Below are 14,870 nucleotides of genomic sequence, written 5' to 3'. Positions count from 1 at the left end.
GGTTTCAGAAATACATTTAAACTGACAAACATTTATTAACTTTAACTAAATTTGTTTTAGTATCGCTTTGTGAAAGGAAATTATTATTGGAGTTAAAATGTAAACTTTTTATGACTAGCCACAGTGCTAACATTTCATCTGGAGCTCTTTGCTTTTTATCTAAGATCACAATTGATCGCCGGTGAAAATTTGATAACCTTATTAAACACAATATTAAAACGAACAATTTTCGAAAACAGTTTTTAAAAACTATGTTTTTAAAAAAGATAAAAATTTTGAAAATGGTTTCTATTTTGTTACAACTAGGTCGGAAAATATTGATTTTTGTTTTAGGTGTTGTTAGTATTAGGTGTGTTTTTTTTTTTTTTTACTATGAATAAGAAAAATAAAATTGCAATCAACTTTTCTCTTCTAAATTAATTGAAAAAAATCCACTTGAAAAGCAGGAATGTAAGATTTGGATAGTAAATATATTACGGATAAAAAGTTTAACCTAACACTATTCTGTAAAATTCTGTAACACTATTCTGTAACACGTTTGCGACCGGTCAATGGCCAATAGCGTCATTTTTAATAGCGACCACTCTTTCAAAATTAAAAAAAAAAAATTATTAAAAAAATTTTTGAACAAACTCACAATCTTATTAGTAATATATATCTTTTGACAAAATTTGTGACACAGGAAGCCTGGAATTAGAAATGGGTGTCAATAGAATTTAAAATAAGGCTTCATGCATAAAAATACGATATATGAGTGATAATAAGATGAATGTAGAACGGAAGCTTAAATTTGAAAGGGTCTTTAAGGTTAAAGGTATAAATGTAGGTATTCAATTTACAGAAATTAATTGCGGTTTGCGGATTTAATTAAAACTAGGAGGCTCCGCCCCCTGCTCGCTAACGCTCGCCAACCCCCGAGAATTGCTACGCAATCCTATGTGGTTCACGCCGTGAACCATGGCTCGCCAATGAACACAATGTTCTAGCACAAAGACATAATATATTATCATCAAAGACATAGTATTTTATCATCAAAGACATAGTATTGTACTTATGTAGAAGAATCCTATCAATGTTCTTATTGGCTTTTAAAAAAGTACATTAGCTATTTAGATTGTACATGGTGAAAAAATCAAAACATTAGCTAAATAAGAAACATATTAGCAAAATAAATTATCAAATATTGCTTCACTAATATTCTGCATTTTAAAGGGTGAAAATTCAATGCATAAATAAACGCGAAATATAAAAAAATTCAATGCATTCAATACAAACACTTAAACGTTTTTTAGACGTTTAGGTAGCTCCCAGTAGAAAAATATCAATTCAACAGCAGCCTTTTAAAGCATTCTCACTTCAATTAATTAATTAATTCCTAATTGAGTTTAAATTAAATATTGTCATGTTTTTAGTGCATGAATCTGAATTGAACAACCTGATAATGCTCACTCTGGTTATTGTTATCTGGTTGCTCACTACGTGCTCTTGCGCGCCGAATCCAATCAATTAAAAATGAAAACTGTTGCCAGCGCGAGAAAAGAAATATCATCGGTTTTATTGATACATACATACATACGTATTAGCGTTTTATATAATATAGATTATAGAATCAGAAAAAGGATGTAAAAAAAAAAAATCCCTCGATACGGATATAAGTCCGCATCTCTGAAGGCCTGGTTTCTTAGGACAGGACGCCGTCAGCTGGAAATCAGCGCTAACTTCTGATTGGTTCATTTGTGAGTTTGATAGTATACGTCATCGTACGCTCATCTTGAACTACAATTACCGTCCAACTCAATTGCAGTTGGATTACAACGTGACGTTAACCACAGTGGCAATGGCGGACAACATCCAACAGCACATTGAAATCAGCCAAGATTTTGATTTTGACATTAAACATAGCTTCTTCATTAAACATAGCACTCTTCATTTAGCTCAGCTATAATGTGTTTTTTCTTGGACAAAGTCATTATTTGTTAAGTAAAACACTGGTCGACAATAACAAAATCAATACAAATTCAAAATAAATATTTGTTTACGTTATTAACGCATGCGCAATGAGAGATAATGTCTGCGTTGGACCGATTGCTCATGCTGAGCTAACAAAAAAGTAATTTTTTGGCGTCAGATCTACGTCAACTTTCCGCTGACGCCCAGATAAGGCACTAGTTCTAAGAAACCAGGCCTTGAGCTAACAAACCAGTATCTTGTTGGCGTCAGCGTGACGTTGACGTCCCGCTGACGCCCAGATAAGGCGCTTGTCGTAAGAAACCAGACCTTGAGAGAGAGTACACCCTTTGGTGTAACCAAGCAAGCATCCACGAGAGAGAATGTCTTAAAACTAAGAAAACATCGTTAACTGGTGTAGATCCAAAAAGACGATAGACAATTAAATTTAAAGAGAGGATAATTTTAATATCACATGAAAGAGATTAATTAAGTAAGCCCCCCCCCCCCTCTTAAAAAAATAAATGAAGAAAAAAGAAAGGCGGATATAGAGGGGTATCTGTCCCCACAAGAAGTGCAATGACCACGTTGACCAACAAAGAAAAGCGAACAGAAAGTTAAAATCTTTTGAAAACAAAAGTAAACACGAAAACAAAAGTAACGAGAAAACGAAAACAAAGCTAAAATTTTGTCAGATAAGATCTTTTTAAAAAAATTATATGCTTTATTTGAGAAAATAATACCCTAATTTACGAAAATTACTTGGAAATTTTCACATAAAATAAATACAAACTGTTATATTAAAAAGGAAAAATAAATTTTTTTAAAAAAACTAAAAGATAAGATTTAATCAAAACAGTATATTGCAGTAGTAACGCAAGAGTAATAACGCAAAGTGTAAATGCAACAATTATGTAACAGATTTGAACTATAAGTAAAATCTATAGTTTGTAAAAAATATGACACTTACTCTGAATTGCCGAGTGTTTACTTTTCAAATTAACAGCGCGAACTATATGTATTCTGTAAAAAGCTCAAATGTAATTAGCAAAATAGTCAAAATAAAGTTAAGTAAAGAGAGACTTTATTTCTTATAAAAAAGATGCAATCGTTCCTGAATAAAGATCAAATCGTTAAAGATACGACTTTTTTAGAAATCGATTCAGGAACTATTCGACCGATTTCGCCCAAATTTTGCATTTTAAAATTGCACTATTTAAAATGATGTTAAAACTGCTTGCATTGCAATTAAAAAATTTTAAATTATTATCAAATATAATAAAAAATAATAAATATTTACTAAAAGTTATTTTTTGCATCTTCGTGTAAACGAATTTTATAATTGTAAGCTAAAATTTTTTAATTCGCTTAAAAAGTTCTCGAGATATGGGAAAATACGCGAAAAAAAATTAGCATTCAGGAATTCAAATTTTGGACCGCTTTCATGACCAATCTATTCGGACCATATTTTCCAGATTGTGGTTACCCCCCTATATTTTGGGAGTTATAAAACCAAATCCGTCGAAAAAAAGGTATGTTTATTCAGAAAAATTATGTTCCTGTGTCTGATTTCGTATCTTAAAATATCGTCTCCACTAATTAATTAGCTCCACTAATATTTGAAGTCATCCCCTCGAACCATTAATATTCAGTCCTAGAACATGAAGATCCGATAGTTAGATCAAAGGTTATTCAAAGTTATCCGTTTTTTACTTTGCGCACTGTACATCAGATTAGTGTATAGTTTGTCTATAGAAAGAACTCCCCCCACCACAAAGTCGGAGGCCTTCTACTGCTATGAAAACAGGAATAGCTCATTTCTCTCTTCACTCTAGGGCTAATACAATGAACCGAAGAAAAAGATTCCTTTTCGCTCGACGTCCCGAGCCAAAACCTGTTCTAAACACTGACTCCACACCCCTACTTGAAATAGTTATACCTCGTTACCAAAGACAGGCGAAGATAGACGAATGGCTAAGGGAGCTCTTACTTTCGACAAACTACAACCAGGAAGCAACCCGCCAGACACTGCGGACAGCCTCAAGGGAGGTATGTCCACCGGCAAACCTCTCCCGGTTAGCCTGACAGCATGAACCACTGCGTTTCTCCCCTGAACCACCACGACTCTGGCAGGTATGGTTGTTGAATTCGTAACTATGGAAGCATACTTTCACATAATTTAGAAAAATATAGCTCAGTCAGTTTTATATATATACACTGTTCGCTTTTAATCTTTCTGTCAAAATTATAGCTCAATTTGTTTCAGTTTTTCATCGGGTTTGTTTCTTTATGCTACAGGCTCGATGTTTGATCGGATTAGCCTTTCCTTCGCATGTATCTTAGTGGTAAGGAATCCATTCGTAATGTCACTGTCAATATCAGTGTCTGAGTGTAGTGCGGTGCGGAGACCGAGTGACTACTTCCACTATTTGCTGCGTATTAGTGTGCGCATACAACAGTTCGCATACTTGGGATCACCATATGAATCCCAAACTATCGCCAATAGCCACTGATTTAAACCTACAAGACCAACCGTTTTATTCATAAACGTTCTTCATCAATGCAATATTTGTGACTGGGCATTCATAGGTTAAAATAATATTTTAATGCGTCAGCGTTGCCCAACCATTAGATCCAAAGAAAGTTTAAGTTAAACTCTCACTGTATTCAAGGAGTTTTCAAACTTTAGGACGGATTCAAAAGGTAATTATTACTAAATGACAAGAATTAAACTTGTCATTTTTTTTGGAACAACTTTATTTTAGTCAAAATAAAAATAATAATCTTCAACTCATGCATGTGTCATTTAATGGAAAATAAGTAAATCGTTATTTTCATCATAACTTCGTGCTATTTAGACATCCTGATTTTGGCATCCTGCGGATGTCAGTTTCGAACAATCTTCGAGAGAAATATCTAGAAAATCAACTAAATAAAATATACATAGGTTATGAGTCTCGAAGTATATTGTCAAGTATTTAACGTCATGGAAAAGTGAGTGCCTTTACTACAATATATTATTATATTTGAATTGTTTGTCAATGACTTCAGCATGTTTTTAATTTTTCATACTTTTTTCATATTTGTTCTGAGTTACGCTGTCCATATTTTGAATATAAATAATAGAAGCTTTTCAATTTCTCAGCCTATTTTCATAGTTGTTCTTAGTTTCTAATCATCATGTGGACCAAATTAATTATGAGTATGAATAACAGAAGCTTTTTAATTTTCAGCTTATTTTCATAGCCGCTCTTAGTTTCTAATCATCATGTGGATCAAATTATGAGCATAAATAACAGGAACTTTTTAATTTCTCAGCTTATTTTCATAGTTGTACTTAGTTTCTAACTATCATGTGCACCAAACTTATTATGAGTATGAATAAAAGAAGGTTTCAATTTTCCAGCCTTTATTCTCATAGCCGCTCTTAGTTTTTAATCATCATGTGGACCAAATTATGAGCATAAATAACAGAAACTTTTTAATTTCTCAGCTTATTTTCGTAGTTGTTCTTAGTTTCTAATTATCATGTGCACCAAATTTATTATGAGTATGAATAAAAGAAGGTTTCAATTTTCCAGCCTTTATTTTCATAGCCGCTCTTAGTTTCTAACCATCATGTGGATCAAATTAGGAGCATAAATAACAGGAACTTTTTAATTTCTCAGCTTATTTTCATAGTTGTACTTAGTTTCTAACTATCATGTGCACCAAACTTATTATGAGTATGAATAAAAGAAGGTTTCAATTTTCCAGCCTTTATTTTCATAGCCGCTCTTAGTTTTTAATCATCATGTGGACCAAATTATGAGCATAAATAACAGAAACTTTTTAATTTCTCAGCTTATTTTCGTAGTTGTTCTTAGTTTCTAATTATCATGTGCACCAAATTTATTATGAGTATGAATAAAAGAAGGTTTCAATTTTCCAGCCTTTATTTTCATAGCCGCTCTTAGTTTCTAACCATCATATGGATCAAATTAGGAGCATAAATAACAGGAACTTTTTAATTTCTCAGCTTATTTTCATAGTTGTACTTAGTTTCTAACTATCATGTGCACCAAACTTATTATGAGTATGAATAAAAGAAGGTTTCAATTTTCCAGCCTTTATTTTCATAGCCGCTCTTAGTTTTTAATCATCATGTGGACCAAATTATGAGCATAAATAACAGAAACTTTTTAATTTCTCAGCTTATTTTCGTAGTTGTTCTTAGTTTCTAATTATCATGTGCACCAAATTTATTATGAGTATGAATAAAAGAAGGTTTCAATTTTCCAGCCTTTATTTTCATAGCCGCTCTTAGTTTCTAACCATCATGTGGATCAAATTAGGAGCATAAATAACAGGAACTTTTTAATTTCTCAGCTTATTTTCATAGTTGTACTTAGTTTCTAACTATCATGTGCACCAAACTTATTATGAGTATGAATAAAAGAAGGTTTCAATTTTCCAGCCTTTATTTTCATAGCCGCTCTTAGTTTTTAATCATCATGTGGACCAAATTATGAGCATAAATAACAGAAACTTTTTAATTTCTCAGCTTATTTTCGTAGTTGTTCTTAGTTTCTAATTATCATGTGCACCAAATTTATTATGAGTATGAATAAAAGAAGGTTTCAATTTTCCAGCCTTTATTTTCATAGCCGCTCTTAGTTTCTAACCATCATATGGATCAAATTAGGAGCATAAATAACAGGAACTTTTTAATTTCTCAGCTTATTTTCATAGTTGTACTTAGTTTCTAACTATCATGTGCACCAAACTTATTATGAGTATGAATAAAAGAAGGTTTCAATTTTCCAGCCTTTATTTTCATAGCCGCTCTTAGTTTTTAATCATCATGTGGACCAAATTATGAGCATAAATAACAGAAACTTTTTAATTTCTCATCTTATTTTCGTAGTTGTTCTTAGTTTCTAATTATCATGTGCACCAAATTTATTATGAGTATGAATAAAAGAAGGTTTCAATTTTCCAGCCTTTATTTTCATAGCCGCTCTTAGTTTCTAACCATCATGTGGATCAAATTAGGAGCATAAATAACAGGAACTTTTTAATTTCTCAGCTTATTTTCATAGTTGTACTTAGTTTCTAACTATCATGTGCACCAAACTTATTATGAGTATGAATAAAAGAAGGTTTCAATTTTCCAGCCTTTATTTTCATAGCCGCTCTTAGTTTTTAATCATCATGTGGACCAAATTATGAGCATAAATAACAGAAACTTTTTAATTTCTCAGATTATTTTCGTAGTTGTTCTTAGTTTCTAATTATCATGTGCACCAAATTTATTATGAGTATGAATAAAAGAAGGTTTCAATTTTCCAGCCTTTATTTTCATAGCCGCTCTTAGTTTCTAACCATCATGTGGATCAAATTAGGAGCATAAATAACAGGAACTTTTTAATTTCTCAGCTTATATTCATAGTTGTACTTAGTTTCTAACTATCATGTGCACCAAACTTATTATGAGTATGAATAAAAGAAGGTTTCAATTTTCCAGCCTTTATTTTCATAGCCGCTCTTAGTTTTTAATCATCATGTGGACCAAATTATGAGCATAAATAACAGAAACTTTTTAATTTCTCAGCTTATTTTCGTAGTTGTTCTTAGTTTCTAATTATCATGTGCACCAAATTTATTATGAGTATGAATAAAAGAAGGTTTCAATTTTCCAGCCTTTATTTTCATAGCCGCTCTTAGTTTCTAACCATCATGTGGATCAAATTAGGAGCATAAATAACAGGAACTTTTTAATTTCTCAGCTTATTTTCATAGTTGTACTTAGTTTCTAACTATCATGTGCACCAAACTTATTATGAGTATGAATAAAAGAAGGTTTCAATTTTCCAGCCTTTATTTTCATAGCCGCTCTTAGTTTTTAATCATCATGTGGACCAAATTATGAGCATAAATAACAGAAACTTTTTAATTTCTCAGCTTATTTTCGTAGTTGTTCTTAGTTTCTAATTATCATGTGCACCAAATTTATTATGAGTATGAATAAAAGAAGGTTTCAATTTTCCAGCCTTTATTTTCATAGCCGCTCTTAGTTTTTAATCATCATGTGGATCAAATTATGAGCATAAATAGCAGAAACTTTTTAATTTCTCAGCTTATTTTCATAGTTGTTCTTAGTTTCTAATTATCATGTGCACCAAATTTATTATGAGTATGAATAAAAGAAGGTTTCAATTTTCCAGCCTTTATTTTCATAGCCGCTCTTAGTTTCTAATCATCATGTGGATCAAATTATGAGCATAAATAACAGAAACTTTTTAATTTCTCAGCTTATTTTCATAGTTGTTCTTAGTTTCTAATTATCATGTGCACCAAACTTATTATGAGTATGAATAAAAGAAGGTTTCAATTTTCCAGCCTTTATTTTCATAGCCGCTCTTAGTTTTTAATCATCATGTGGACCAAATTATGAGCATAAATAACAGAAACTTTTTAATTTCTCAGCTTATTTTCGTAGTTGTTCTTAGTTTCTAATTATCATGTGCACCAAATTTATTATGAGTATGAATAAAAGAAGGTTTCAATTTTCCAGCCTTTATTTTCATAGCCGCTCTTAGTTTCTAACCATCATGTGGACCAAATTAGGAGCATAAATAACAGAAACTTTTTAATTTCTCAGCTTATTTTCATAGTTGTTCTTAGTTTCTAATTATCATGTGCACCAAATTTATTATGAGTATGAATAAAAGAAGGTTTCAATTTTCCAGCCTTTATTTTCATAGCCGCTCTTAGTTTCTAATCATCATGTGGACCAAATTTATTATGAGTATGAATAAAAGAAGGTTTCAATTTTCCAGCCTTTATTTTCAAAGCCGCTCTTAGTTTCTAATCATCATGTGGACCAAATTATGAGCATAAATAACAGAAACTTTTTAATTTCTCAGCTTATTTTCATAGTTGTTCTTAGTTTCTAATTATCATGTGCACCAAATTTATTATGAGTATGAATAAAAGAAGGTTTCAATTTTCCAGCCTTTATTTTCATAGCCGCTCTTAGTTTCTAACCATCATGTGGACCAAATTATGAGCATAAATAACAGAAACTTTTTAATTTCTCAGCTTATTTTCATAGGTGTTCTTAGTTTCTAATTATCATGTGCACCAAATTTATTATGAGTATGAATAAAAGAAGGTTTCAATTTTCCAGCCTTTATTTTCATAGCCGCTCTTAGTTTCTAATCATCATGTGGACCAAATTATGAGCATAAATAACAGAAACTTTTTAATTTCTCAGCTTATTTTCATAGTTGTTCTTAGTTTCTAATCATCATGTGCACCAAATTTATTATGAGTATGAATAAAAGAAGGTTTCACTTGTTCAGCTTATTTTCATAGCCGCTCTTAGTTTCTAATCATCATGTGGACCAAATTATGAGCATAAATAACAGAAACTTTTTAATTTCTCAGCTTATTTTCATAGTTGCTCTTAGTTTCTAATTATCATGTGCACCAAATTAGGAACATAAATAACAGAAGCTTTTTAATTTCATAGTTGTTCTCTTTTTCATAGTCGTTCTTTATTTTAATAGTTGTTCTTAGTTTCTAATCATCATGTGAACCAAATTAATTATGAGTATGAATAACAGAAGCTTTTTAATTTCTCAGATTATTTTTACAGTTGTTCTTAGTTTCTAATCATCATATGGACCAAATTAGGAACATAAATAACAGAAGCTTTTTAATTTCTCAGCTTATTTTCGTAATTGTTCTTAGTTTTTAATCATCATGTGAACCAAATTATAAACATAAATCACAGAAGCTTTTTAATTTCTCAGATTATTCTAATAATTGTTCTTAGTTTCTAGTCATTATATGAACCACATTATGAAAATAAAAGAAATTTTTAAATGTCTCACCCCATTTTAATAGTTTTAGGTAGTTTCTAATCATCAACCAAATTATGGACCAAATTATGAATATAAATTTTAAAAAAAAGCTTAACCAAAACAGACTGCCTGTTTTTTTATTGCATTTCAGAAAGAAAAAGAAACGTTGGTTTTATAAATGCTGTTAGTATGACGATTCCCTTCCTGATACAAATTTTATTCACTGATGACGAAAATGAAATAAACTTAGATATTTTAATACCCTTGGGACCAACGATGCATGTTATTTTTCTAAAAGAAACTATATCTAAAGAAAAAAAATCTATTACCAAAACGTTAAAGTGGTATCTTAAAAAATACAATACTACTAAAGATTATACAAACATTTACTAGCACAGTTGTAAATTTGTAAAACCCATTTAAACCTTGAACATCCTCATTTCAAGGCGATCTGGTTCATTTCTTCTTTATATCACTTACTGTTATTGCTTTCCTACTTGTTTCAAGTAATCTCGAATTGAAAAATCGGACTTAAAAAAACTGTCAATATGTTTTATTTTACTCTGTATTTTTCTGTAGAAGAAAATATCTTGATTTAATTTACTTTTAGCGAAGTTTTGTTGGAGAGCTTACGTGTTCAACCATAAGAAATAAAAATTCATATTCACTTTTAAATTCGGAAAAATTAAAGTTACAGTCAAATATTACATCAGCAATTGTGATTTTAGGGAAAGCATTTAAAGTGAAAATATATAATTTTACTCGCAGTTGTTTAAATAATGGTGGTTGCTAAAAAAATAGAAAGCTAATATTTTTAAATTTTAAGTGCTTTGTAATATTTTTATAATTATTGGTCCAAGATTGGGGACAGGCAGTCAGAGAAGAATAAAATTTCCATATAATGTTTTGTTTCAGTTTCTTATTTTAATGATAGAATAGAAAAATATGATATTATTCCTCGAAAAGAGAATTGGTAATTGAAATCGGCCGAATAATTCTAAAAAATAAAGTATTTATTTAATCTATGACTTTTTTTAATTTGGTAACTCAGAAACTGTAAGACCGATTTAGCTCGCATTTCGCATTTTTGCCATTTAAAATTACATTCTTTGCAATGATGCAAAAAATATTGTACCTTACAATTCAAAACTTTTTCAAACATTATTAAAAACATGGTTAAAAATAATGAAAAACTATTTTTGGCTTGGACTGATTATTGGTTAAACGGATTTTCTAATTGTTTGTTTGCTTAAAAAATTTTAGCAATCTACGCAAAAAGTAAAATTAGCATTAAGTGATCCAAATTTTCAACCGCTCACCTGACCAAAAAAGGTATGTTTGTATTCGAAGAAAGCATGTTTTTGTGTCTGATTGCGTAATTTAAAATATCGTCTGCACTAATTAATTAGCATATTTAAAGTTAATTTCTTCGAACCTAAGATTGAGTGCTAGAATGTATAAAAGTCTGATCATTAGGTAAAAAGTTATTCAAAGTGTTCCATTTTTTTTATTTCAAGTACTGTACCATAGTTTTAAATGACCAGTGTATTTCTATTATATAATAACACTGCTAAACTATGCATTTAAAGAAACTAAATTTACTTTCAGGTTCATTGCTGATACATGTGCAACAAATCACATTAAGGACTGAGCAAATCATGAAAAATCTAAAAACATCTAAAATATTTTCGTATTTTACGTTCTGCAGTTTGACTTTGTTTATTCTTCCTTCGGCATCCTTAAGGATCGTTAGATCTTCAACAAATTTATTTCAGTTTATGAACCATGCATTGGATTCTGAAACAACAACTGAAATTCCGAGTTTCTGCATGCCGCACCAAGAAGAAAAGACAAATGAAGCTGTTACCAGAGATAAACGGTCGGATCCCTACAATGCTTCCTTGCCCAATTTACAAAATAGCCCAGACTCTATAGATCTGTCGAAGTTTAGTGACGACTTCCTGGAATGCCAGCATGTTGAGATCGAACCAGAGTGTTACATTAAACTCTCTAATGGATCAATTAAAGTGCCTTTATATGACAGAGTCTTCGATGAGAATAATTATCTGATAAAAGATAATGGGGAGCTACTAATCTGTCCCGAGTTTTTCGATGACTTCAGTGATGATTCTAAGTTCTCTAAGATTCTGGACATTTTTTCGATTGTGGGAGTCTCCATATCTTCCATTTGCATCACCCTACATATTATTATGTTCTTGTCCTTAAAAAAACTCCGAAATCTTCCTGGATATTGCCTTTTCTCCCTCTGCAAAGCTCTGCTGTTGGCCTACATCTGTTCCTTTACTACTTTTGGATTACCTAACAGGAACGACTGTACTGCCGTTGGAATGTTAATGCTTTACGCTTTCTTGGCATCGTTTTTCTGGATGAACGCTATGTCTTTCGATGTTTGGCGATCATTGAGAATGGCAACCGCCAAGTTAAGACTCTTAAGAGACAGACCGATGTTTATGCGGTACGCTTTGTACTGTGCGTACTCATGGGGAGTACCTTTATTGATAATCGTCGTCGCATTGATAGTGAACCATTTGAATACTGATTACAGATATAATTTGATATTCAATATAAACACTTGCTGGTTCCATTACAAGCCAGCTCTTTTGGTGTATTTTGGGGCGCCGTTTTTCATTTTGTTGTTCTTCAATATCCTGCTGTTTATTCACAGCTTTATCATGATAACCAGTGCTAGTATGAATACTGCGGAAAATAAAGCCGCCCTCTGGTCGAGGTTTCTAGTTTCCATGCGACTAGCCATAGTCATGGGCTTAACGTGGATTTGTGGAATTATTGCCACAACTTCAAGAGTCACCGCATTCTGGTACATATACACTATTCTGAACACTCTGCAGGGAGTGTTTATCTTTTTATGCTTTTCTTTTACTGATAAAACTATAAAAGAATGCAAAAGAGTTGTCGGAAAAAAGAAGAGTTCTTTGTTTCCATCACAAACTTCTACAACAAGAGGACAAACGTCGTCAGAGCAACACGATTCGCCAATTTAAATCCATAATTTTTTTAGAACATTTGGTACAAAAGCCAGGACAATTAGTCTTCATGAAAATTTACAAGATGTGCACATAAATAACAAATACAATTTCGAGAGCGTACCTACTGCGGTCACATAATCTAGTGCTAAAGGGTCACGACTGGACATTTCTCCACCCGTTAAATAGATCGAAAACATCACGAACGGACCCGGTCTTCGCTAGTTTCTTCTGCGAAAGAAGAAAAATTTTTAATGTATCTCGCAAAAACTCTCAATCGAAAAAGAAACAACGCGTAGCAAGTTATTTCAAATTTTGAAGAAAAACTGCATAATGGCTTCTCAGTGCTTCCATGGAACTAAAAATCACTAGCACCGCAATGTTATCTCAAAAAGTTTTAAAAAAAATCAAATCAGTCAAATGTAAAGAAAGTGAACTAATTTGGGATTGTAACAAGATAAGAGCAAAAAATTAATTAAAATCCAGTTGTTTTGATAATTGATAACGGCTATTTTTTAGGTAATATAATGAAAAAATCGCAGTATATAGAACACAACAAAGTATGTACTCGCATTTGGTGATCACTTCAATGTCGATTGATATTTTGACGTCACTAATTTCAAATCTGCAATCGGTTTCTTCAAGTTGCAGTTCTTAGGCAATTCAATGTACCTAAAAGCTCAGTCTAATGAATACTATGTGCCTCCACTTCTCTGCTACGTTGGTAGTGGTAGGAAGAAAATTATATTACATTTCAGTTTATATTAAGCGATATGTTAAGTCATACGATTTTTGTCTAAAGTGTTGTTTTCAAAGAAGCAAACATGTGTATATGTATGTATATGTTACCGGCAAAGTATGAAATCCGGCATTGTGTAGAATGACTAGGCATTGTATAGAATGCCTAAAATTAGCCGGCAAAGTATGAAATCCGGCATTGTGTAGAATGACTAGGCATTGTATAGAATGCCTAAAATTAGCCGGCAAAGTATGAAATGATTTATATTTCACACATTTCCTAGGCATTCTATAGATTGCCAAATGAGAAAGCGGTAAAGTATAAAATACATCTCCGATTCGTTTCAAATATCACTTGGCAAGGTTCCTGACTTTTAACGCGTGACTTTCAACGCGTGGCTCGTGACTTTAGAGTAATAATAAAAATTATTTTTTTACTGTGCTACATGGAAATGGAGGAATTTAATGAAATTTGCATGGAAAAATTTAATGAAATGTAAATCAAAATGTCATTCAATCCTGCCGTGTTGCAACAAGTAGGTTAATTTCATATTTTTTATATGAAAATTTTGTTTCCCTTAATAAGAAAGGCTTAAATTTTGTTTTGCATAACTTTTTAATTTTCTTTCCACATTTTGAATAAATGTTTTTCAATGGCACTCTCAGTATTTTTTCAGAATAACATTTTTATTTTTGAGAAATGCATGTTACTGTGAATGTCCGAAATCGGTAGTTTTACATTTATTCGATATTTTAATACTTACTGACGATAGATTAGAAGAAGCATCAGTGTAAGATATACCGGGCAAATGTATACCGGGCAATGGCACTTAACTAGAACTAGAATGACTGGACCTTTGGAAAATGCCCGAAATATATACTAGGTCTAGTTAAGCGCAATTGCCCGGTATACCTTACACTGATATTTTTTTAAGGTTAAGTGCCACTGCCCGGTATACATTTGCCCGGTATATCCTACACTGATGTTTTTTTAAGATCAAGTGCCATTCACCGGTATATATTTGCCCGATACTCCAAACACTGATGTTTCTTCCAATCTATCGTCAGTAAGTATTAAAATATTGAATAAATGTAATTATATCCACGAATAAATTAATATCAAATCGGATGTAATAATCGGACATTCACCAAAGAGACTATGTGATTGTCAACATTCACCGGTGAAATTCATCAACCATCGATTTCGCTCATTCACAGTAACATGCACATCACTTACATAATAACCTCATCAGGACGTTTATTTCATACTTTGCCTAAATAGCATCCGACATTCTATAGAATGCCTAGACATTCTATACAATGCCTAGGC

General features: G+C 31.7%; 1 protein-coding gene across 1 annotated transcript; it reads left to right on the top strand.

Moving 5' to 3' along the window:
* The first annotated feature begins 4,809 nt into the window (after window positions 1–4,809).
* Window positions 4,810–13,300, top strand: LOC107438942 (putative G protein-coupled receptor Mth-like 4). The gene is made up of 2 exons (XM_016051367.5): window positions 4,810–4,941; window positions 11,406–13,300. Exon 2 carries the CDS (start codon window positions 11,456–11,458, stop codon window positions 12,818–12,820), a length of 1,365 nt encoding a protein of 454 aa, XP_015906853.3. The 5' UTR covers window positions 4,810–4,941; window positions 11,406–11,455; the 3' UTR covers window positions 12,821–13,300.
* Window positions 13,301–14,870: the final 1,570 nt, after the last annotated feature.

Source organism: Parasteatoda tepidariorum, chromosome 5, assembly GCF_982258835.1.
Source record: "Parasteatoda tepidariorum strain Cologne lab strain chromosome 5, Ptep-v5.0, whole genome shotgun sequence".
NCBI lineage: Eukaryota > Metazoa > Arthropoda > Arachnida > Araneae > Theridiidae > Parasteatoda > Parasteatoda tepidariorum.
The sequence above is the reverse complement of the archived record's forward strand: the minus strand, read 5'-3'. Positions and strand labels throughout refer to the sequence as shown.